The sequence below is a fragment of the Myodes glareolus genome, chromosome 10, assembly GCF_982192425.1.
Source record: "Myodes glareolus chromosome 10, mMyoGla1.1, whole genome shotgun sequence".
Classification (NCBI taxonomy): domain Eukaryota; kingdom Metazoa; phylum Chordata; class Mammalia; order Rodentia; family Cricetidae; genus Myodes; species Myodes glareolus.
In genome coordinates, this window is record NC_142035.1 from 53,531,392 (window position 1) to 53,553,843 (window position 22,452).

Genomic DNA, 22,452 nt, shown 5'->3' on the forward strand with positions numbered 1-22,452 from the left:
ATCTAATCTCCTTGGTTTAGCTTTTTTCCTGACAATTATCAATAACAACTTGTAAACAACACTCTAAACAAAGACAAACACCCATAATTGTAAGCAGAGACTATGCGTTTGTTTCCTGGCTGCCTAGACCCGAATAATCACACAAAACTATATTAATTACAACACTGTTTGGTCTATAGCTTAGGTGTATGCCTAGTTAGCCATTACATCTTAAATTAACTCATTTCTATTAATCTGTGTATCACCACAAGGCTATGACCTACTAGTAAATTTGTGCCATCCTCCTTTGGCAACTTCATGGCATCTCTTTGACTTCATCTATTCTCTAATCTCTGTTCTGATTTCCCACCTGCCTTTACCCTGCTAAGCCATTGGCCAAAACAGCTTTATTCATTAGCCAATAAAAGCAACATACATACAGAAGGACATTCCCCCATCATGTAATCCATTTTGGGGGAATGTGAGTGTAGTTTTCTAGGCTACTTCCTGCTGGTTGAGAGCACTGATAATCTTATGGGGACCCAAAGAAAATTTAGGATTATGATCAAGTCCTGACTGGAGTATTCTTCGAGGCTGTATCATGTTAGCCAGCACTCTTGAGGCTATTCTGGATGTAGAACTCAGAGGAAACTGTGCTCTGAAACATTGGAACATCTGGGTCACCTACTCCTATTGGAGATTTTTCAGAGGGTCTTCCTCAATCAAACCTGATATTTCTTAACCCAGAATGAATCCACGGTCTCTTATTTCCTGTGGAAACAAAAACAAAACCTCTTCTCCAAAGTAACATATTTTTTTTACTTAAATTTTTAATTCAAGTCATTTTTAAAATATATAGATTAGATTAATCCAACAGTATTTATAATCAAATGTCTATTAGCAGTTGTTGCTCCTTCAAATTCAAAGACAACACAATAACATACAGTATGCGTATTCTTTGCCTCTTTTCCATCTTTACATGGAAACTGAGCTGGGGTGGATGAGAGCTGGAGCAGTAGTTTTCTTTCAAACCCAGGTGACTAGATTTGGGTCCCAATTTCTAGATTTGGAATTCCAGTGCCAGCTCTAGTCTGGGCTTGTGGTTAAAAGGCCTCAGGCAAATTGCATTTTTCATGAATTTGTGCCCCACATTGGGTGCTCATTGAAGCATGATTAATAAAAACCCAGAGAGAGAAATTGGGGTTCAACCCGAAGTTCAGAAAAGCAAAACAGCCAGACACTGGCTCTTACTTCTACCTCAGTCTGAAATGGCGATTCTGCTGCCAAGAATCTCAGAATGAGACTGTTCCTGAGAACTGTCTCTTTCTATATTATAATCCTCTCTAGGGCTGGGATTAAAGGCGTGCACTGTCTGGTTTCTATGACAACTAATGTGGCTATTGGGATTAAAGGTGTGTGTTACCACTGCCTGGTCTGTAAAGATGACCAGTAGGGTTGTTTTACTGTCTGATCTTCAGGTACATTTTATTTATTAAAACACAAATGAAATATCATGACGTAGGACAATGTCAACTCAGGAGGAATTTTTGCCAAGTGGAAATTAAAAAATTAAGTGGAACTTGGTCTTATGTCACCTTTTGACAGAAAAGGCAGTATATTTCTTTTACATTTCCCACAGTGTGTAGACAGATTTTGCAATGTTTAGAAGTATCATGGGAGGCCTGGAGGGTGCCTGGGCATGGTTATATGTAAGAAGTGATACAGCTGAAGCCTAGGTGGATGCTTGGCAGGAGGAAGCACATGAGAAAGGGAGATGCAGCTAGTGTCCTCTGTGTTTGTGTTCACCTCTGATTTGGCAGGCAAATAAAAGAGAGGAGAAGGCACAAGTGTTGGTTTGTCACTTTTCACGACTGGGGCTAATAGGAGAAGAGTGTAAGTTAGGTCTACACTAAGAAGTGTTTCCTGGGGTCCAAGAACTTGGAACTCATGGGAAGAATGGGAGAATGGGAAGGAAAACATGGCAGCAGGGATAGAAAATAACCCTTGTGTCTGTCAGACCTATAATAGAGAAAAGGGGAAATCTGTGATGTGACATGCAGTTGGGGGCCTCAACAAAGGTCTGACACAGGAGACAAACACTGCTCCAATTAGGGAAGACTTCTAAACAAGCAATAAAAAAGCTTGTCTCAGCCTGGCTTCTGAGGCAGTGGGACATGGGAACAGATGAAATCCATCTAACTGTGGTGGAGGCAGAAAATCTTAGCAATGACCCACACCTTCTTAAGATAAAGGAGGTAATCAGACATTGACTGATTGGCTAAGTAGAGCCATTAGGAACACTTGGCTATCTCCATCTGAGATCCCTGTGAATATCAGGAAGAGAGGTCCATAAGGGAAGGATAGGGTGACTGAGGAGACTGAGAGAACCTGTGTTTGATCCCCAGTTCACAAGGCCAGAAAGGTTGATGTTCACAGTAAAAAGAAAGTTGCTTCAGCAGGGACTTTGGAATTGTTTTGAAGGGTTTTAGTGGCTTTGTTGAGTCTCATGATGGGATGTGATATTTTTGAAGTAAGAGAGGCTTTGGCAGACATGGGTGACCTAGATTAGCAAATGAATTTTAGCAAATGAATTGAACTTGTAAAGTGGAAAAGAAATCAGGAGGAGGAGGAGAAGGAGAAGAAAAAGAAGAAGAAGGAGGAGGAGGAGGAGGAGGAAGAGGAGAAGGAGGAGGAGGAGGAGGAGAAGGAGAAGAAGGAGAAGGAGAAGGAGAAGGAGAAGGAGAAGGAGAAGGAGAAGGAGAAGGAGAAGGAGAAGGAGAAGAAGAAGAAGAAGAAGAAGAAGAAGAAGAAGAAGAAGAAGAAGAAGAAGAAGAAGAAGAAGAAGAAGAAGAAGGGTCAAGAGTTCTGTATAGGTCACTTGAAGTGAAGATGTTGCAAGATCTAAATCAAACTAGCATTCCTAAGGGAAAATGGACAAAATTTCAAATGTACTAGTGAGTTTCTGGAAGGCTTCACATTGCTTTTTCTTTTCTGTGTTTCCTTTGTTTTGTTTTGCTGTTTTGAGACTGGGTTTCTCAAAGTCCAGGCTGGCCTTGAACTTCCTGAGGACAAATTTGAACTCATGATCTTCCTGCTCCCACCTCATTCTGGGATTACAGACTGCAGCACCACACTCAGCAACCTTGAATCTGTTGGTACAACAAAGTACTACAGTCTGTGGTAGTGCATAAGAAAATGCCTCCCAAAGGGAGCGGCACTACTAGGAAGTGTGGCTTTATTGAAGTAGGTGTGGCCTTGTTGGAGGAAGTGCGTCACTGTGGAGGTGGGCCTTGAGGTCATGTACATGCTCAAGATACCACCCTGTGTCACAGATTACTTCCTGTTGCCTGCAAGCCAAGATGTAGGATAATCAGCTACTTCCCTAGCGCCATGTCTGCCTGCAAGTCGCCATGCTCCCGCCATGATGATAATGAGCTAAACCTCTGAAACTGCAACTGCTCCCCCACCCCCGCAATTAAATGTTTTCCTTTATAAGAGTTGTCATGGTCATGCTGTCTCTTCACAACAATAGAAATCCTAACTAAGACACACGGTCTTTAAAAGTAACCTTTAGGTCAAAAGTCTAACCCAGCTATCAATAATCTAAATATAACAGGGCATTAAAAAAAACTGCTTTTCTTTCTAGAAGTTCTGGAGGGGAACGCCATGTGTTCCTTCTCCTTCCTTCCCTACCTCAGGCCTCTTCCCTTTATGCTCAGAGCTCAAGCAGCACATGGAGTTCTGCTGCTATTTTCATTTCTTTGGCTCTCTGGCCACACCCTAGACTGGCTCTCCCCTATGTCCTTGTAACTGCAGTGTGTCTACCCTGACTGACCAGGATATCATCCCTAGCTCTAGCTTACGCATGAGCCATGCATGCAGAGTCTCTTTGCCACTGGAAGTAATAGACATACCGATCCTAGGTATCTAGATGTCTAGTGTGTGGACATCTTTGAGGAGCAATGTTTTGCTCCCCACAGAGACTTAGAACGTATTTTAAGCAATCAAAAGCACACTGATGTGAGACAGAAGTAGACTAGAAGAAGTAGAGATACTGAGATCAAATGTTAGTCATTTGGGGTAATTTCATCCCTTCCCAATAATTAGAAGACTGTAAAGATCTGTCTGTGTTCTTAGTGTCTTCAAACGGTTCCCTGATGATGAAAGCATGTCTGTGAGCAGGGCAAGAATCCAGATCTGGGTCAGTGAACCTTTAAACACAGGCCTGGCAAGGCCAGGGTGTAGCTCCGTTGCTAGAGGGCTTGCCTTGGATGCGTAAGGCCCTGGGTTCTAGCCCCAGCACTACAATAGACAGACTGTGGTGGTTCAGGACTGGAATTCCAGGACTTGGGAGGCAGGTGCAGGAGGAACAGTTCAAGGTCATTTGAGGGAGTTTGATTTCAAATTGAACTATAGTGCCCTATCTGTCCAATAAAAACAACTAAAAAATCACCCCGAACTAAGAAATGTAGGCTTGACTTATCCCGTAGTGTCTAAGGAATGAGCTCCATTAGTAAATAGAGACTTGAACTCAGGCCAATCTGAGAGGAGAGGGTTGTTTGTTTGTTTGTTTGTTTGTTTAATTAGCTATAGTTATATACTTCCTTTGGCAGAGATGGTGATGCCCTTTCCCAGACTTGCTAGTGAGGAGCTTGTTGTCTGTGAGCTGGGAGGGCTGTCGGCAGACAGACCTCAGCTCTCAGCCCCTTCAGAGAAAAGTTCACACCCCCTCCTGGACAGTCCACAGTTAGTGCCTACATCATGCAGGAGCACATAGCCCAGGTACTTTCCTCGGGTCCTGGGCTACTTTGAAGGAACATCCCAGTTCCAGATTGCTGGGCAAGCCAGTCCTTAGTCCCCACATCACTGTTTCCACCGTTCCCCTGCTTCACTTCCAGACTCCTTCACCCCCAAAGGTTCACTGTGAGGAGGATGTGTTGCTCATTGGTAAACTTCTTGCCTTTCCCCGAGACCTGCTCTAGTATCTCAGAGGAAGCAGGGTCATTTTCACCAGGTCACTAGTCACTTAAGCTTCCGATTTGTAGGCGGAGCTGAGCATAGGTGGACAAGGGACACCAGCTGTCCAGGTCTTGCTCCTTCCTTGCCTCTGCTCTTCTGCCAACCTCTGAGCACAGCTAGGCCTAGAAATGCTCACCCTGAACCCCAGCTTTAAACAAGCTGCAGGTGTGGCCACGGGATGCACTGTTCTCTTCAGGTTCATACCTATGTACCACGGCACAGTATCGTTGATTTCAATCACAGAAAAGTAAAACACACCACTTTGTCAAAGCAAACACATTTTAACGATTTTATTTCAGGTCAATTTGCCCCCACATGTTTCCCCAGAATAGTCAAAATATGTCAAGAAAAAAACAAAACAGAACAAAACAAAAAACAAGCCATTTATCAGATAAACAATTTTTTTTCTGTGATTAAATATTATAGACACACTATCAAGAAGAAGAATCATCACCTGTATTCTTAAATTTTACAAGTTTTCTTCATTTATGTCTTGCTATTCTTTAAAGCCTATATAAGAACTATAGGAAGTAAATAAATGTACAGTCTGGATGTATTTTTAATAGTAGACTGAAAATTTATGAGATTATTTTTCAATGACACATCTATTTTGATTTCATCTATGCAAACCACTTAATTAGAGAAAAAAATGAGCAAAATAGTATTAAGATAGAAAGTTAAAAATCTATAGTAGGGAAGACAATTGAAATTTCTATGTTAAGAATCGACTGGATTTCATTTAAGTGGAACATGTGTCTCTTACCTGCCTCCCTCAAATCCCTTCAGCCAGCAGCAAATGCAAGCCCTGCGCTATCAACCATCACTTGTAAGTACATTATCTGCCGCATTAAATAAACCTTATTTAGGTAACTGCTTGGAACATTCCGCAGACTCCAGTCCTTCACAAAGTTTTCAGTTATTGATTTTTAAATCTTCATAAGCCTCTCAGGAGGCCAAGCAGAATCGGGCCGCTGACCCAGCAGGTCTTTCCCTGAGATTGCCACCTGCCGTCCCCATACCAGCCCATCAATAAGCGCTTATGGGCAGCCTGCTGCGGGACTGAGGCCTGCGTGGGGCCAAGCAGACTCCACAGAAACGAGATTAGGTTTGCATGGAGCTCCATCCAGATTAGCATGCCAGCTAGGGTTTATTAATTTCATGTTTATTAGCAACTACGACTGTTTCTCTAGGAGTGGCATGGCTTTTGATGTTCCTTAAACTAATGGGGAAGCCTCTCATTAGTAACAACTCTTATTTTAAAGACAACATTTGTGTAGAGTCAGGTAGACTAGTCTCCAGAGGTTTGTACATCTACCGACGAGGTTTTAGAACACAAAGTACCAGATGTGTTTCATATTTAGATGTCAGGATGCAACATTTCTCATTTCTCACTCTTTAGGAGTAAAATGTCAGGACATTTTTGTGATTTCCTCTAACCAGTAACACAGGAGGCAGGTTCTTGGTCAGAATTTCCAGCCACGCCATGTACAGCAAATCCGATATGGATCCTTTTCTCGCCACTGGAAGGCTCCTGACGGCATGGGAGACAAATTAAAGGCAAAGAGAAAAATTACAGTGGGAAGGGACATTATCTGCGCTTCTGAATTAGTCATAACTGGTAGCCTGAAATGTTTATCATGTCCCCCTCAAACGAGAGCACTGCAATTATTTTAAATACAGAAATTAAATTGATGTGTTCTTCAGATAATGCAAACATGTATAAATAAGAAAGAATGGCTTAGTCATTGTACAGACAAAGTAAAATTATGACTTCTGATTTTTTTAAACAGAGAATTTAATAAACAAAAAACTGCTCTATGGAGAAAGTTACTCTTCCTTCTAATATCTCCTGGGAAGTTTTTTTTGGGGGGTATACATTAGAAGTGGCACACCAGGCCACACCGTGCTTGAAGATACATATATTTTCATATATAGGTCAGTTCATGGGGTAAAAATAAAATAGCTGGACATTTTCCCATTTTAGCACCAATCTCCGTTACATGAGTAATACATTCAGTGGGTATACTCCTAACATTGGTGGGGCCCTGGGAGAGAGAACGAAAACATAAAAACTCATGGTGATCTGTTCCCACACTGTTGGCCATGATACACATGGCTCGGAAGTACCCACTCAGGAAATCAGCCGTGAACCCACACAGCTCAGGGGTACCCATCAAGGGAAAATGCTTGTGAGCCCTGTGGCCTGCTTGGGCTATTGGGAGGGAATTTCGGAGTTCCAGGCTTCTGGAGCCTGGTCATAAGGGACCATAGGGTAGCTTCAGTCCATGGACACATGCTCCTAGCCCCATGGCTGTTGTAGAACCACTAGCAAGTCCAACCACGTCCTGCTGAAGTTGACAGAACTCGGTCATCCCTGTCTTAGAGTGACAATTGTCTTCCTTCACTGCCTAAACTCCCACAGGCTCCAACTTATCGCCTCCCCCCCCCCCCCGCCGGAGGAGTCCTGGACCTTCAGTCGGATCAGCCCTCTCAGCCTTTCCCTTCTCCCCACCAGGCGACTGCCGACGACACTTACAATACGATCAGGTTGGCGGCTCTCGAATGTTCCTGTAAGAGCTCATTCAGCCGGACTTGGCGGTAACTCTGTGGACAGTATTTAGACTGAGTTCAGTGCGGCTCTACCAGAATTATGAGCAAGAAGTTCTCGCCTTACCTCAAGTCATGAATAAGCAGAAGATATGACTTTTAAAAGTCACTACTAAAAAAAAAAAAAAATAGAATGTTCTTGAAAAACAAAGATTTTCTGTAAAGCTTCACGGGAAATCGAAGTAATGTAAAGAGTGAGTCTGGATTCTCACTGTGGCGTGATGGCTTATTAGGGGTGTAGAGTGTGTCTAGGGGTGGAGAACAGCACAGAGAACAAAAACAAAAAAGATGAGAACGGGGGTGGGGGTTGGAAACTGGCTTTCGTCTGGAGAAAACCAACTGAATCTTCCTATCTCTTTGGTAGCCTAAGAAAGCAGGTTGCACTCTAACCTGTTCCCTTTAAGCCCCCTGATAATATAATATTAGTATTGTACTGGTTCTGTAGGACCCAGCCTTGACAAGCTCAATAGAGCCCTGAGTCTCAGTAGTTTACCCTAAGGCAATACCTGGTTCCGAAAAAGACCACAAACTAAGACCACGCAGGTACCACCCAGGAACAGACCCTCCAAAGGAAATTCCTAACGTTCTAAGCTTTGTAGATAGGATCACCTGCCAGGACACACCCATCGCTTTTCATCAGGACATCCCTAGACAAGTGTCAGCCCTGAACCTTAGAAATCTCTCACCCCTACCTTCACTTCTATAAAAACCCAACCCCATCTGACCTCGGTGCTCTCCAATTGCTCCAATATGTTGGACACATGGAGAGTCTGAGTTTGCAAATTTATGTGAGAATAAAGGCTCTTTGCTCTTACATACAGGACTCGGTCTCCTAGTTGGTTTTGAGGGGACTCCGTGATCTGATCTGGGCATAACAGTTTAAAGTAAAAAGCCACCAATAAAGTCGCTGGAAAATTAGTTTACAGTGCTCAGACTAATGCTTATTTTTGCATTTCACTGCTTCAGAACAAGGTTCCTATGTCTGGCTTGTTTAATTATATGTGATGTCTCTGTGAAGACTGGGTACTTAACCACGTGCACAATTTATTGTTCTCTGTTAGCACTGTTTACGCTACTATTGAAAGGGGTTAATATTTTCTTCCTCTACAAGTTCATGTGATCCTCGTCCTTTAATGACCAACTAACATGTTGAGCTTTGTACTTAAATCTTCACTTCTCTTCTTTCCATTCTATTACTGCCTGCCACTTCACACACACACAATTATTTCACTATTCCTGTGTCTGTATGATGTATGCATGAGTGCTGCAGTGTGTTTGTAGATGTCGGAGAACAGCTTTCTATGAATCCATTTTCTGTCTCCACAGTGGGATCTGGGAACTGAGCTCGGGCCGCCTGATGAGCTATCGTGTTAGCCCAGGCACAACATCTGTACTCACCATTCCAACCAATGCATCATACATTTCTGTGGCTACTCTTGTTAGTTTTTTACAGCTGTGTTTATCAGGTTATAGGTCTTTGTTATTGTTTAAATTGTGGGTCAATTTACCTTGATCCACGTTATATGCCTAATGAGGAATTATTTTAAGATTAATAAAAAAATACATTTCAAAGGAGACCTCACAGTATGGACCAATAACTTGTTTTATTAAACTTAAAAATAGGCTACTTTCTAAAAAAAAAATGAAAATGTTTTCTGAATGACTGTATCTAGTAACACGATCAAAATGTCCCTGAAAATGTGGGCGCCTGGGATGCTGAGGAAGGCAGCTTGACCTGATGGATCGGTTCTTAAAAAGCAACTGCTGTTCCCTCTTCGCTAATTAGACAGCGAAGTGGAAACCAGGGAAGACAGGTCCTTACCTTTTCCTTGACTGCTTCCAGTTCTGCGTCTGTAATCTTCCACGGACTCTCTCTTTTTAATTTCTCAGCAGTGGTCAAATCTTTGTGGCTTTCGTGGAGTCGATAAGGTTCAATCATCTCCTCAAAGACTTTCCAGCTGAAATTGGAATTGAAAAGGAGGCCTCATAGCGGGAAACGGGTTCATTATTTCACAGATGCAAAGAACCAGAGCTGAATGGTATGCAAATCTTCTAAGAGTCCTCTGTAGGGAACACACTGTGAGGGAAACCGTGGGCAGAGGCCTCCCTTCTTTGTCAAAGCAAGCAGCCCATGTGTTTGAGGCCCAGTTAGTTTGCAAAGATCATCAATATTATTAATTCACGGAGATAATAATTATTCCACAGATATGTTTTCTGCATAATGTAGTTAAAAGCCCACTTATACTATAGATACTGAAGCCCACATCTGAGTCTCCATTTGCCTGTGATGCAGAGCAACGGGAAACATCTATCAGTTATTGTAGTTGGAGTATGACCTCCATTCTTTGAGCGCTGGCAGTTCTCCTCACCTGCAGTCAACAGACAATGCCCACGCCTGCTGGGGGACTTCGGGCAGAGAGGAAAATAGCCTAGCCTGGGCTCTCACAGGTTTAACAGTTCTAGGGCAAAAATGTCTGTGGAAAATAGTGGTGTCCTTGTCCTGGTGTTTGATGTTGCTGCCTGGGACTTTCAAACGACTATTATTCATGTTTGTGTTAAGCGAGAGGACAAAAATCAATAACATTTAATGCCTAAAATCTGAGGCCATCTTAGGGCATCTAAAAATAAATCATCGAGGAGAAAGCGAGAAGCGGCGTCTGAGCTATGGAACATTTAAAAATTGCAAAAAGAATCTCCTTCTTGTCTTACATGATAATCTCCAAAGATTTATTCCTCAAACTACGGCACAAAGTGAAGCTTCTAATTTATGGAAGGAGCTGTCTTCAGAGCTCTGCTTAAGAAGACCTCAACTATGAATAATTTTCTTTGGTTTTATATAATTTAGCTTACTTACCATTTAGTAACTTCGGGATGAATGATAATTAGAATCCATACGCTTTGGGGTTAAGAAATTAAAATATGAAGTGTTGAATTTAATTATCTCATCAGTTGGCCTGGTTTAGGACTTGCAGATAAAAGTGCAGAGATTACAAGGGAGTAAAATTGTCTCTCTGCCAGTCAGTCTCGATAAAGGACTGAGGGGTACCCAGTCAATCTCTGTAAAGGACTGAGGGGTACCCGGTCGGCCTCTGTAAAGGGCGGAGGGGTACCCGGTCAGCCTCTGTAAAGCACTGAAGGGTACTGAATGCAATAGATTCCTATTGTGCCGACTCACACAGAGAGCAGGGAGACAATGGGTAAGCAAGAGAACTGATGTGTCCCTATTATTCTTCCAACAATACGTTCATTTGCTGTTGCTTCCCACGGTGTCAACCCTGAGAGGGCTGTGGCGACAGTCAGTAAGATGCAGGGTCTGGCCTCAGAACCTGCATAACTGCTCTACGGTTCCTCTTAGAGCTATCTGGCCCACAGAAGGAAGTGACAATGGCCACCGAGAGCCAGGGTGATGACTGGGTACACCATCAGGAAAGTAAGGTAGCCTTGTGCTGACCAGCCCCAGAACTTGGTTTCAGGATAGAAAACCGTATTTAAACTTTACACATTTTTATTTTGGAACAGTTTCGATTTCTCTGCGCCTCATCCAGCGCCTGGCTAGAAAATACAGCCTAAGAATGATTTCTCAAGAAACAGAGGCGGAGTGGAAATTGGTCGTTACTTCCACAGTATCCAGGGTGAGAACCGTTCCATCCATCAGCCAATGCTAGCACCTCTCTATGCTTTCTGCAAGGACTGAGGGAAGCCTACGCAGTTTTGCACTAATATACACCCAGTACTATGGTGCCTACCACGAAGGGCCCTGATTTTTAGGGGGACAATGAATCCTGAGTAAAGTATAAGACCCTGACTTCACTGACTTGGGAGAGATACTTTCCCACCAAATGAACAAGAACAAGTATGGAGTCCTAGCTGCTACCGTCAGTCAACTTGCTTCTTATAAGCTAAGTGAACTTTGAGTGGCAGCTTTCTACAAAAAGGGAGAACAGGAAGAAGGAGGGAGAATCAGTCCTTTGTTACGACGTTTATTTTCTAGGTCATTTAGCTGAAAGCCAGCCTACACTTGTGCCTAATTACGTGTGACAATAATTTCTGTCACCTAACTCACTATGAGGTGATTTCCACTTGCACTGACACACACTAAGCGGAGGATGAGGGAGAGCAGAGCAGGCCATTGGATCTCTTGGAACTGGAGGTATAGATGGTTATTAGCCAGCATATGGGTCCTAAGACTCAAACCCTGCTCCTCTGGAAGAACAGCCAGTGCTCCTGGCTAAGGCGTCTCTCCAGGCCCCAACTGATCTTTCTTTCAAGCACCTTTTAATTGACTCTCAGCCAAGTAATATCTGCTGTTAAATATAAATGAGGATTAATTCAGACTTTTTAATTAACTAATAACTGTCCTGCCTTCTCCATCATTTTCTTCACACCGAAGTTCAATACTATTTTAACTGCATGAAACTTTCTCCCTGAGAGAGGAAAGGGAAGGAGGAAAATGATGTATTTTAATCTCAGAAGTGTGATAATAATTTAAAATTTCATCCTTTGTCCACATAAGATTTCCTCTTTCAAAGTAATGTTTTGTGATTGTTTTTAGATTATTCTAGCATCTAGCATCGTTAAGCTAAATTGTCTAGTTAATTGCTTCCAATTTCTCCTTGATTCCCATATAAAGATTTCTCCTTTGGCCCATGACTTTTATTTCAGTTTATACAATGAAAATGGATTCTACCCACACTATGTCCTGTGTTTTTCTAGGCTCAATTATTTTCTCATTTAGTTGGCCTTTGTGCTGTCTTCACCCTCGCCCTTCCCATACGTAGAGATAAGGCTTCTATGACAAAATGCCTCCAACATGGCTAACCAACACTTCATGGTGGCTACAAGATTTGCTAAAGAAGATTGAAAAATATTTTAACACTAGACTTCCCCCAGACCAATCACTGGGAAACTGTTATCCACTCTGCTTAACACCAGGTAAGCAAGACAAAAATAGTGATCTGGGGACAGTTGTTAATGGTGGTGAAGACTGCCCAGCTAAGAAGGCCACCACGGGCACTGAAATTGAGACAGTATTCTCTTGATGGCTTAGCTCCGTGACCCGGAGCTACATCCATCTATAAGAGTTTTCTCTATTTGACTGTACTATCCAGAGTTAACACAAACACGCCTGACCTGCTATCAGAGGCCACAGGTACTCTGGACCAAATGACTGTTTTCTGTTCCAAACTAGGGCTACTTTCAAATCGTGGGGCATGAGTTACCAGCAGGGTACATGGTATTTTACACGTCAATGTGAGTGGAGTGTGGTAGAAGGGTAAGAGAGAATGGCTCTCCTGAGCACTCTTTCTGGCAGATGGTTTCCTTTTCTCAATACAGTATACATTAGTCACCAGAATTCTTTGGTCTCTGGAATGAACTTTAGACACACGGACAAAAAGTGAAAATGACCCAGGAAGAGGACAGTATGGGGCAAAAAGGACAAAGTTAGTTCGTACTATGACATGCGGGTTCTCCCAGAGTGGAGAGGACAGCTAAGGAAGGTAACATATCACACGTTCAGTGATAGAACAGAAAGGGTAAGAACACAGGGTGGTGGCCACAGCTGCTGAATTGAGGCTAGCCTGTGTGACACAGAAAAACAAAACAAAACAAAACAGAAAAACCAAAACAAGCCTTCAGGAGAGAAAACCAGCCTGAGGGGTGGAAATACAAGGGAGTAGAGAAATAGCTGCTCGTTTACAAAGATGAATAATGAAGACAAATTCTAGTCCTTCAAGAACGGGGCAGCTAAATTTTGTTCAGCATTGAGCAAGGGCTTGAAGAGAAACGGGGGTACCCTCCAGACAGCGGACAGTGGCTTGACCTTGACTTATGATGATATCTAAATCCTATCACAAAGGGGTTCATGCAGAAAATTGTTTGATTTGCTCTGTTCTGAAGAATCCATCTCTACCAACTGGAGCCACTCAATAAGACTGAGGGGTAACACGGCTGCAAATGCCACAGAGGCATCAACTCAATGAGCTACAGCTCTTCAAATGAGAAGAGACTGTATAACCATCCAGGCCTGGTCAGAATAGTATTCCCACTTACCAATGGGAATTGTAAATATGTTATTTTATTTACGTGTTTGTAGTGGCAGAAGCCCAAGAATGTCAAGGATTTGAGGTATGTATGATACAAGGAAATGTTATAGAGCATATCTGGTTGGTCCAGCAATTTCAGCTTTCTTATCACAGTTAAGGTGTCCTGTTAAGCATTCTACCTGACCCATAGCTTTGGTGAACTCACGCACAGCCTAAACAATATGAAGTTCGAGTTTATCCGGTCCACAAAAAGTGTATCTTAAGTCATAATATTTTTAGATATTTATCAAGTTCATAAAGGGAACACTATACTACAAGAAGGAAAGAGGTGAAAAGACTGGGAGATTGTAGAACTACGGCTTGTCAAGACTAGCCAGAGGAAGCAAAAACTGTGGTCAAAGAAGACCCAACAGCAGTGTAGGACCCAAGGCACTTAGAAGCCTTCACATCCCACTATGTGATTTTCTTTGTGGGCTTCAGTCTACTCAAAGTCAACTGTATTGAATCATGTTCACAAGAGACAGTAAATATAGCTTACTTTAAACAACTGAAAATGTCTTGTAATGGCTAAATTCCAAGTCTAAGCAGTTCATTTAATTTATAATTAAATATATTTATTAATTAGCAATTAATTAATATAGTGATTCCAGGCACTATTCTTGCACCTTTGGGATATTCTGTGAAGATATAACCCGTGATACCCATACCATCTGAAATCAGATGCTGAGGCAATGAACTGAAGTTTTGTCGTCTTCACACCTTGAAGCTCAAACCCCCAATGTGGTGAAGTTTGGAGGTGGGGCCTTTAGGGGGCCCTTTACTTTCGATAGATAGAGTCCTAAGGATGGTGGCCCCATAAGGGAATTCATACCCTAGCAGAAGAGAAAGAGATGCCAGAATTCTTTCTCCATAAAATGAAGACATAGATGCAACTAGCTTCAGGCTAGAAAGAGAATCCTCAACAGACATACACCCCCAAAGCATCTTGTTCTTGGATTGCTGAACCAGAACCGAGAAACAAACCACCTAGCCTATGGCATTTTGTTAGTGACTAATATAATAATGGAGCTGAGAAATTCATCAGTTGATAAGGGTTAAAACGCTGTCAAGCTTTGAAGATGTTTCAATGATGGTTTCTACTTTGTCACTTTCCGTTCTCTGGGAGTGGGGCTTCAACCACCTCTCTAGATCTCAGATAATTTAGAGGTTCTCTCAAAAGTTCACAGGCCCTAAGCACTGAGTCCCTTAGTGCCTGGAACCCAAAACATCCCTGGGATGGGAGCCCTTTCCTTCAATTTCTCACCATAACCCTCTTCTCTCCATTAAAACGGGCTTGATGGCTCTGCACCATAGTGTGGAGAAGACGTCTCTAATATCTGTCAAGAAGGCATTACAGTCCATACATTACATTTTCAGCCCTTTGCTAAGCAACGCGAAAAAGATGAGACAGGAGCAGGGGCTGGGAAAGGAGCCTGCTACCCAATTCACACCTCTCTTTGTTTGGCTTGATGTTGATGTCTCCAATTATATGGATGTCTGCAAATTTTATCCTAAATTTGCTGAGGAGAGAAGCCATTCTGAAAGAGAGAGAGAGAGAGAGAAAAACCCACATCATTAGTGTCTATGTAATTACTTTCTATCAAAATTGTCTTTGTGTTTGATTAAGGCATCAAAAGCAATCAGTGTAGCTTCCAGATGGAGGCTTTTCAGTTTTGAGATTTGTTAGCACACTTGTCGGAGACGTCATGGACAAAGCCACTCCACCGAGGGCGTAGAGCAAGCCCTGCTGGTGATCAAGGTGGTACAGACCTGCTATCTCAGGGCACTGAGGTAGGAGAACTGTGAGTTAGAGGCCAGCAGGACACACTCTGAGACACCTTGTTATAAAAACGAATCTAAGAAATAAAAACAAAGAAAGCCTGGAAGATACAGAGAACAGAACAAAGGGAACTCTGCGTTCATCTTCATGAGAGAGAATGTGAAGCTATCCTTGCCATCAGTCAGACAGAACAGGCTGATTCTTACTGCTGGACGTCTTTATAAACTACTGGCAAGCTGCTAACTATAGTGTAGCGCCACCACCCCTGGAAACTAGTAATCTTAACTTAAATTTACAGAAATCTTCTGAAGTGATGCAAAAATTCCTAGGCTTATCATTTGCTTATTTTTTTCCAATTTGGCTTGATATTCTCTCTGTTTCTTTCTCCTTTTATCTATCTGTCCATCCATCTCTTAAAGGAATCAATATATGTGATATTATTGTATGAGCACTGTGATATCTTCATTGAAAGCAAATGTATAAATATACTTATATCCTTATTATAAATGTGAGTATATGTGTGCGTTTACCATAATTCTATTCACCGGGGAGGAAAAAGAAAATATGAAAATTGGTGGAATGAGAGGCCTGTTATCACTGCACAGTTTCTGGAAGGTTCAGAGCTCAGGACTTTAGCCCATCATGCAGGACTCAGAGCTGCTGATGTTGACTCTCCAGGCTTTCCATGACAATTGTGAGTACATACGAGTACACCATGCTCCTGGATGCTTGTTATTCTCACATCTACACATTGGCTCCAAGTGGCTACATTAATGAAAAATCTACAAAGATATGTGAATCAACTTTAATTAGATCTCTCTCTCTCTCTCTCTCTCTCTCTCTCTCTCTCTCTCTCTTTCTTTTGAGACAGGGTCTCATTACGTAGCCCTAGCTGGCCAGAACTCAACACGTGTCCAGGTTGGCCTTGAACTTGCTATGTAGAGCAGGCTGGGCTCAAACTCAGAAAGCCTCTGCCTCCCCAGTGCTGAGAACTAAGGCATGTGCCACCACACCCAGCTAGCTCAAAGGTATTTAAAGCACTGAAAAGGAAAGCAATAGATCAGCCCATGCTCAGAAGGACCAGACAGGCGAGCCACAAATTACTCACGAAATCTTTTCCTCTTCAATACGGTTGATCTTTCCTCCAACGTAGATTCTTAACTTACAGTCTTTCCATTTTTTTCTGAGAGTCAAGATATATGGAATAAGAAGGGTTAACCCTGGAACGAAGAGTAAATTGCAACAGGAAGGATGAGAGAAATTGAAAGAAATGAGAGCATTATTTTTATTCACTCCCACTATCATAACTATTAAATCATGTTTTATAGTGGTATATTATTTGTGTTTTAGTAAATAAAGTTTGCCTGAAGATCAGAGCAAAGCAGCCGCACTAGCCATAGAAGCTAGGCAGTGGTGGTGCACACCTTTAATCCCAGCACTAGAGAGGAATATAAACCGGGAGGAGACAGTTCGCATTCTTAGTCTCAATCTGAGGATTCCTGGAGGCAGGCTTGCCCATTTTCAGTCTGCGGTAGAGGTAAGAGCACATGGCTGATTGCTCTGCTTTTCTGATCTTCAGGTTGAACCCCAATATCTGTCTCTGAGTTTTTATTATTCGTGCTACAATTTGTGGCCTTCAGGAACTCAGAAATGGGTTCTTGAATCAACACCCTTTTCATAGGCAGTCGCTTTGCTAAAATAATCAAGCAGGGGTTCTGCTCCCTAGTGAACGCTCTGCACAGCTTACCTCCGTCATCGAATAACCACCACACATCGATCGTGCCTTTTCCTTGCTTCTTTTTAAACTGAGCACTGGCTTCCACCAGTTTCTGGTTGAACTCCCCGACATGCATCGACTGGATGGTGTTGATGTTGCCGTCTGAAACGGAGGACATAGTGATGCATCTGTCTGTCCTCTGAGCACAGAAACAAGGTGACTTTCCACTTAACCTTTTGAGCTCCATTCTACAAAGCCAAACTCCGTAATTTAGCTCACCTTCCCTAACTAAGGAGAGAATTGCCCCCAGTTCTGCCGACAGTTCAGATTCTAAAGCAGTGTGTCTGTTTTAGATCTCTTACAACCTCACAATGGAATTATAATTTAGGTGTATAGTGACTTAAGCTGCAAAGATACTCCACAGGTTTATATTTTGAGTTGGTCCCCCACCCTGGCTGATTGGTGTTACTTTGGGAGACTGAGGAGCTTTTAGGGGGGCTCAGCACAGTTGGGGAAAGTAGTTCAGTGAGAGGGGTGGGCCTTAGAAGATTACAGCCTGGCTCCCACTGTGGGGCCTAGATGCTTTCTGGTGTGCCCTGATGTGAGTAGTATCTGTCTTGAGTTCCTGCTGCGAAAGATGAAGCCACAGGAGTTCGTCCTTTCTACTCTGATGGGCTAAAGATCTCTGAAATCACAAGCTATTGGAAATAGTTAAGACCTATTTCCTCTTTCAAGGTGATTTTTGTTCTGTCTTGTTTTTGGTCAGGATACTGTTAAAGAATAAGCCGTGTCTATGGGGATGGTTTGGAGGAGGGAAAAAAGTGTCACATGGGACACATATGTGGGAAGAAGGCTACGGGGGAGAAAAGGGTGCAAGAGAAGGATGGGAGGGGACAAAGTGGAAGAGAATCAATACAAACAACATTTGTTTGAAAAAGAACCCAATTCTGCATATGTTAATAAAAAACATTCTTTTTAGAAGAAGAAGGCCACACAACAGCTTCTTGCGGGATGTTTCAGCCTGGTTATGCTCTGATTATGAACGCAGCAGATAAAAATCAACAGATCCCCAACCTTCCGAAATTTTAGAATGGAACAAACATTTTAAAATTTACTTTAAACTAGAACGTGTGGTGACTGAATTTTGTAGAGATGAGCAGTAGGGGACAGGGAAGGTCACTTAGGCACCAAGGTGCTGATCTCGAAGAACCCCATGAGAAAATGACATGAGAGGTTTCATGTGTGTGCAGTCCCCACCCTGAGGGGGGGGCAGAGAGAGGTGGTTTCTGGTGCTAACCGGCCAAGCAGCCTGCCTTGCTTGGAGAATTCTAGGCCAATGAGAGGCTCTGCCTCAAAGTGGATGGATGGCTTTCCTGGGCATGATGCTGAAGGCTGTCCTCGGGCCTCCACACACATGTACAATGTGCACCTCCTTACATACATGTACACATTTCCACACACACGTGGAAACTATTCTTTCCTTGGAAATTTGACTCATTTAAACACAGTTTTATCATAAACTCCACAAAGGTCTGGCTGGTAGTTTTCTATAATCCCAGAGCACATTTGTTTCTTTTTCAAGAGTTCTGTGAAGCAAAGCAAAATCCCTTGAGTTGTATGGATTTTTGCAAATGATATGAAGAAGGTCCAGGACACATAGAGATTAAAAGCTGCTTTGAGTTTTAATTAAGGATGGATGCATATATAATTCTTAGGAGTGAATAATACTTTTCTAAACTATTATTATATGCATTATTTTTACATGTGAGTGTGTGTGTCTGTGTCTCTGTATGTGTGTGTGTGTGTGTGTGTGTGTGTGTAGGTTAAGTATGTACACTGTGTGCACTATGTGCACGCGAGTGCAGTTGCCCACATAGGTCAGAGGTATTGAATCCTCAGAGCTGGGATTACAGGTTGTGAGCCACCTGATGTGTGTGCTGAGACTTGAACGCGTGTCCTCTGGAAGAGCAGCAGTTGCTCTTAACTGCTGAGCCATCTTTCCAGCCCCAGATCTATTCATTTTTATGTGTGTGGGTGTTTTACATGCATGTATGTCTGTGTACCACGTGCCTGTCCTGTACTCTTGGAGTTGAGCCGAGGATGTCACCTGCCCTGGAACTGGAATTTACAGGTGTGAGCTGCCTTGTGGGTGCTGGGAATTGAACCCGGGTCCTCTGGAAGAGCAGTCAGTGCTTTTAGCCACCTGACTCATCTCTCCAGCCCCATGTTGAATGGTTTTGACTCTGACATGGGTACAGCAGAGGAGCATCAGGGGGAGCAGGCTCATTTCCTAGCAGAACTCCTGTCACTGGGGTTTCTGGGCATGCTGTCTATATTATTTCTAATTTCCTTGCCTTTGAGAGTTGTTGCTTCATGGCTCTAATGCAAAGAGGCAGCAGCAGGGCAGTGCTCAGCGCAGCTTTGACAGCCCCTTCAGAGCTCCCTCTCTGATCTAGTGTGTTCTGAAGACACTTTGTTCTCTTTCCTCTGTTGCTGCATTCTGGGCCCGTCAGTTCTAAAGCAATAAGCGCATATTGTTTTTATATCCTTAGGACTGCTGAGAGACAAAGTAAATTTATTTGTAGAATGGACCAAACTCTGCCCTTACGTCCATGCAAATCAAAGCGTCTGGAAGGATTATTAGGAGAGTCTGCAGGTTTGGGCTTGATCTAGAACTCAAAAGAGCTCTCACCATCTGAAGCCGGGGTGGCGTAGGCTCCCTGTAAAGCAGTGTTTGAACGCCTGGGTATTGAAGTACACAGTGCTAGCTTTTGTCTTTCTGAACACCGTGGCAGGTTGGCATTGGGAACAGTAGCTTTTCACCAGCACAAGGGCTGTGATGGAGGAGTGGACTTCCAGAGTGACCACGCCTTGCTAGCACAAGTGACACCGAGACGCCCCCCTCCCCCTGCCAATAGGAAGAGGGAAGGACTGAGCTTTTGCTTTGAACGTTTTGTTGCTTTTCCAGGCCGGGTCACTTAATAGAGACTCATATGGCAAATAGGTCAACAATGGAAAAAGAAATAATTTTTAAAAGTCTTCTGGCGAATTAAACATTTTAAACCTTCACTTATTTTGCACGTGTGCATGTGTGGGCACACGTGTGCCATGGTTTACACCTGGAGGCCAGAGGACAACTTGGCAGAATCAGCTTTCTTCTTTCACCCTGTGGGTTACAGAGACAAACTCATGTCATCAGGCCCGGTGACAAGCACTTTAACATGCTAAACTGTCTCACAGGGCCCTATTCCTAATTTTATACCAATTCTAACTTCAGATTCAAATATATAATTCTCATGGGAAAGTATGTATGTATGTATGTATGTATGTGTGTGTATGCATGCATGTATGTATGTATGTGTGTATGCATGCATGCATGCATGTATGTATGTGTGTATGTATGTATGTATGTATGACAAGGTCTCTCTACATAGTTCTTGATAACCAGGAACTCACTCTGTAGACAAGGCTGACCTCAAATCCACAGAGATCTGTCTTCTTCTGCCTCCTGAGCACTCATATTGAAGGTGTGTGCCACCAAACTGGGAGGGAAATGATATTTTAAGGTGCATGGGAAGGGGCTGGAAAGAGGGCCCAGAAGCTAAAAGTGTTTGCTGCTCTTCCAAAGGATGCACGTCCAGTTCGCAGCAGCCATGTACTCGTGTCAGGTAGCTTATTCCTCCTCTAACCCCAGCTCCAGACACCTGGTGTCCTCTTCGGGCACTTGTGTGTACACATAAATTAGGAATAAATCATTTTTTAAAAAACTTAGTGGGAAATATTAAGCTTCCTGGAGTCTGTAGGAAGACACAAATTGTATTTCCTGTCATTCTAATATTACAGGTAAAATTTTCAACCTTGGGCTACAAGCACTAGAACAAGTCAATGTGATTGAATTATTTACAGGTTAGGGCGTGGTCTTTTCAGAGCTGTCCCTCAGCACAGACCAGGAGTTGGTAAAGCTGCGGTAAGGGGGCCCGTCACCGGACTACTCAAACCAGTGTGCGACCATCTCAGGCGTTCCGTGTGTATTCTGACTTTGTACCAGCAGAGGCTGCTGCGCACCTTATTAAATTCAAACAGACTCGTTTGGGAAAGAAGGCAATTTTCAAAAGCAAGTGAATAAATCTCCCATTTCTGCAACTTTAAACAAATTCTCTCATGTTTGATCCTCTGTCCTCGGGATGTCTTCCAGACATGCAGAGAAAAGTTTACCACTAAACCAAAACCACAGGAAGCAATCAGTGTCAGGCGAAGCACGGTCTCTCATTCTGGTCAGTTACACCGATGCCTTCCCATCTTGTTCGCCTAGTGCACTAGCCAACTGTAGGACCCTGGCATGTCTGCAAGGTGAGGATTGTATAGATAAAACTGATGGGTATTACTGGCTCTTATTTTTTTACTCTTCTATCTCAGCAGACAGTTCTATTTTGAGGCACCCAGTCTACATGGGCATCAGGCAACCATTTTTTAAAATTAGTTTTTGTATAGTAAGGTGGTGTAGAGTGCTTCCCCCGTCCTTCCGGGAAGAGATCTCTCGGTGCCTGCCTGTACTCAGTGTCTTAGATGTTTCTTCTGACGCCTTCGTGAAGATCAGCTCCAAGACCTCTCATCTTGAAGTCTTATTCCTAAGACTGAAAAGCACTTACCTTTTTTCGGAACTGGCTTGGTAATGTTCAGCTTGCCGGCTTTCTTAAACAAGCCCCGGATGCCTCCCTTCCCCTCCTCGCTCTCATTGTCTTTGATTGCTGCCTCCAGTGCCAGCCGCTCCTGTTCCAGCTTCTCCAGTTCATCTGAAGAGAGGAGACACAGTCAGCAACTTCGCTCGCAGGGACAAAGTTTCTAGGAACGATCTTATAAATAAGACAAGCCTGGCATTTCATATAATTATGCAATGAGACGGCAATGCGATGGTATGATTTTCTTTCCCCGATCATTAAAAAGTAATGTTCCCAGTAAATTGTATTCGGAATGTAGTAACAGCTGCTCAGAGAAACAGCTCCATGCATGAAGCCACGGGGCTTTTATTTGTAAGGGCAAGAAAGGCTATTTTTTTGCTTGTTTTGTTTGTTTTTATTTTGAGACAGGGTTTCTCTGTGTAACAGCACTGACTGTCCTGGACCTTGATTTGTAGACCATACTGGCCTTGACTCACCGAGATCCTCCGGCTTCTGTCTCAGGAGTGCTGGGATTAAAGGTGTGCACCACCACACCCGGCTGAAGACTACTAATTATTGACGCCTTTATACCACCACCCAGAAAACCCG

At 43.0% G+C, this 22,452-nt stretch overlaps 1 protein-coding gene across 6 annotated transcripts in view; it reads right to left on the bottom strand.

Moving 5' to 3' along the window:
• Nucleotides 1-5,259: 5,259 nt before the first annotated feature.
• The window catches only part of Slc12a1 (solute carrier family 12 member 1), an 84,638-nt gene continuing 67,445 nt past the window's right edge, over nucleotides 5,260-22,452 (bottom strand). For all 6 annotated transcript variants that reach the window (XM_087911247.1, XM_087911246.1, XM_087911244.1 and 3 more), the window contains 7 exons: nucleotides 21,835-21,978; nucleotides 17,216-17,347; nucleotides 16,577-16,688; nucleotides 15,140-15,226; nucleotides 9,428-9,563; nucleotides 7,535-7,602; nucleotides 5,260-6,529 (listed from right to left, as the gene is read on the bottom strand). In XM_087911247.1, the coding sequence (XP_087767373.1) occupies nucleotides 6,394-6,529; nucleotides 7,535-7,602; nucleotides 9,428-9,563; nucleotides 15,140-15,226; nucleotides 16,577-16,688; nucleotides 17,216-17,347; nucleotides 21,835-21,978 (815 nt within the window). In that variant the 3' untranslated portion in view covers nucleotides 5,260-6,393. The remainder of the gene's footprint in view (nucleotides 6,530-7,534; nucleotides 7,603-9,427; nucleotides 9,564-15,139; nucleotides 15,227-16,576; nucleotides 16,689-17,215; nucleotides 17,348-21,834; nucleotides 21,979-22,452) is intronic.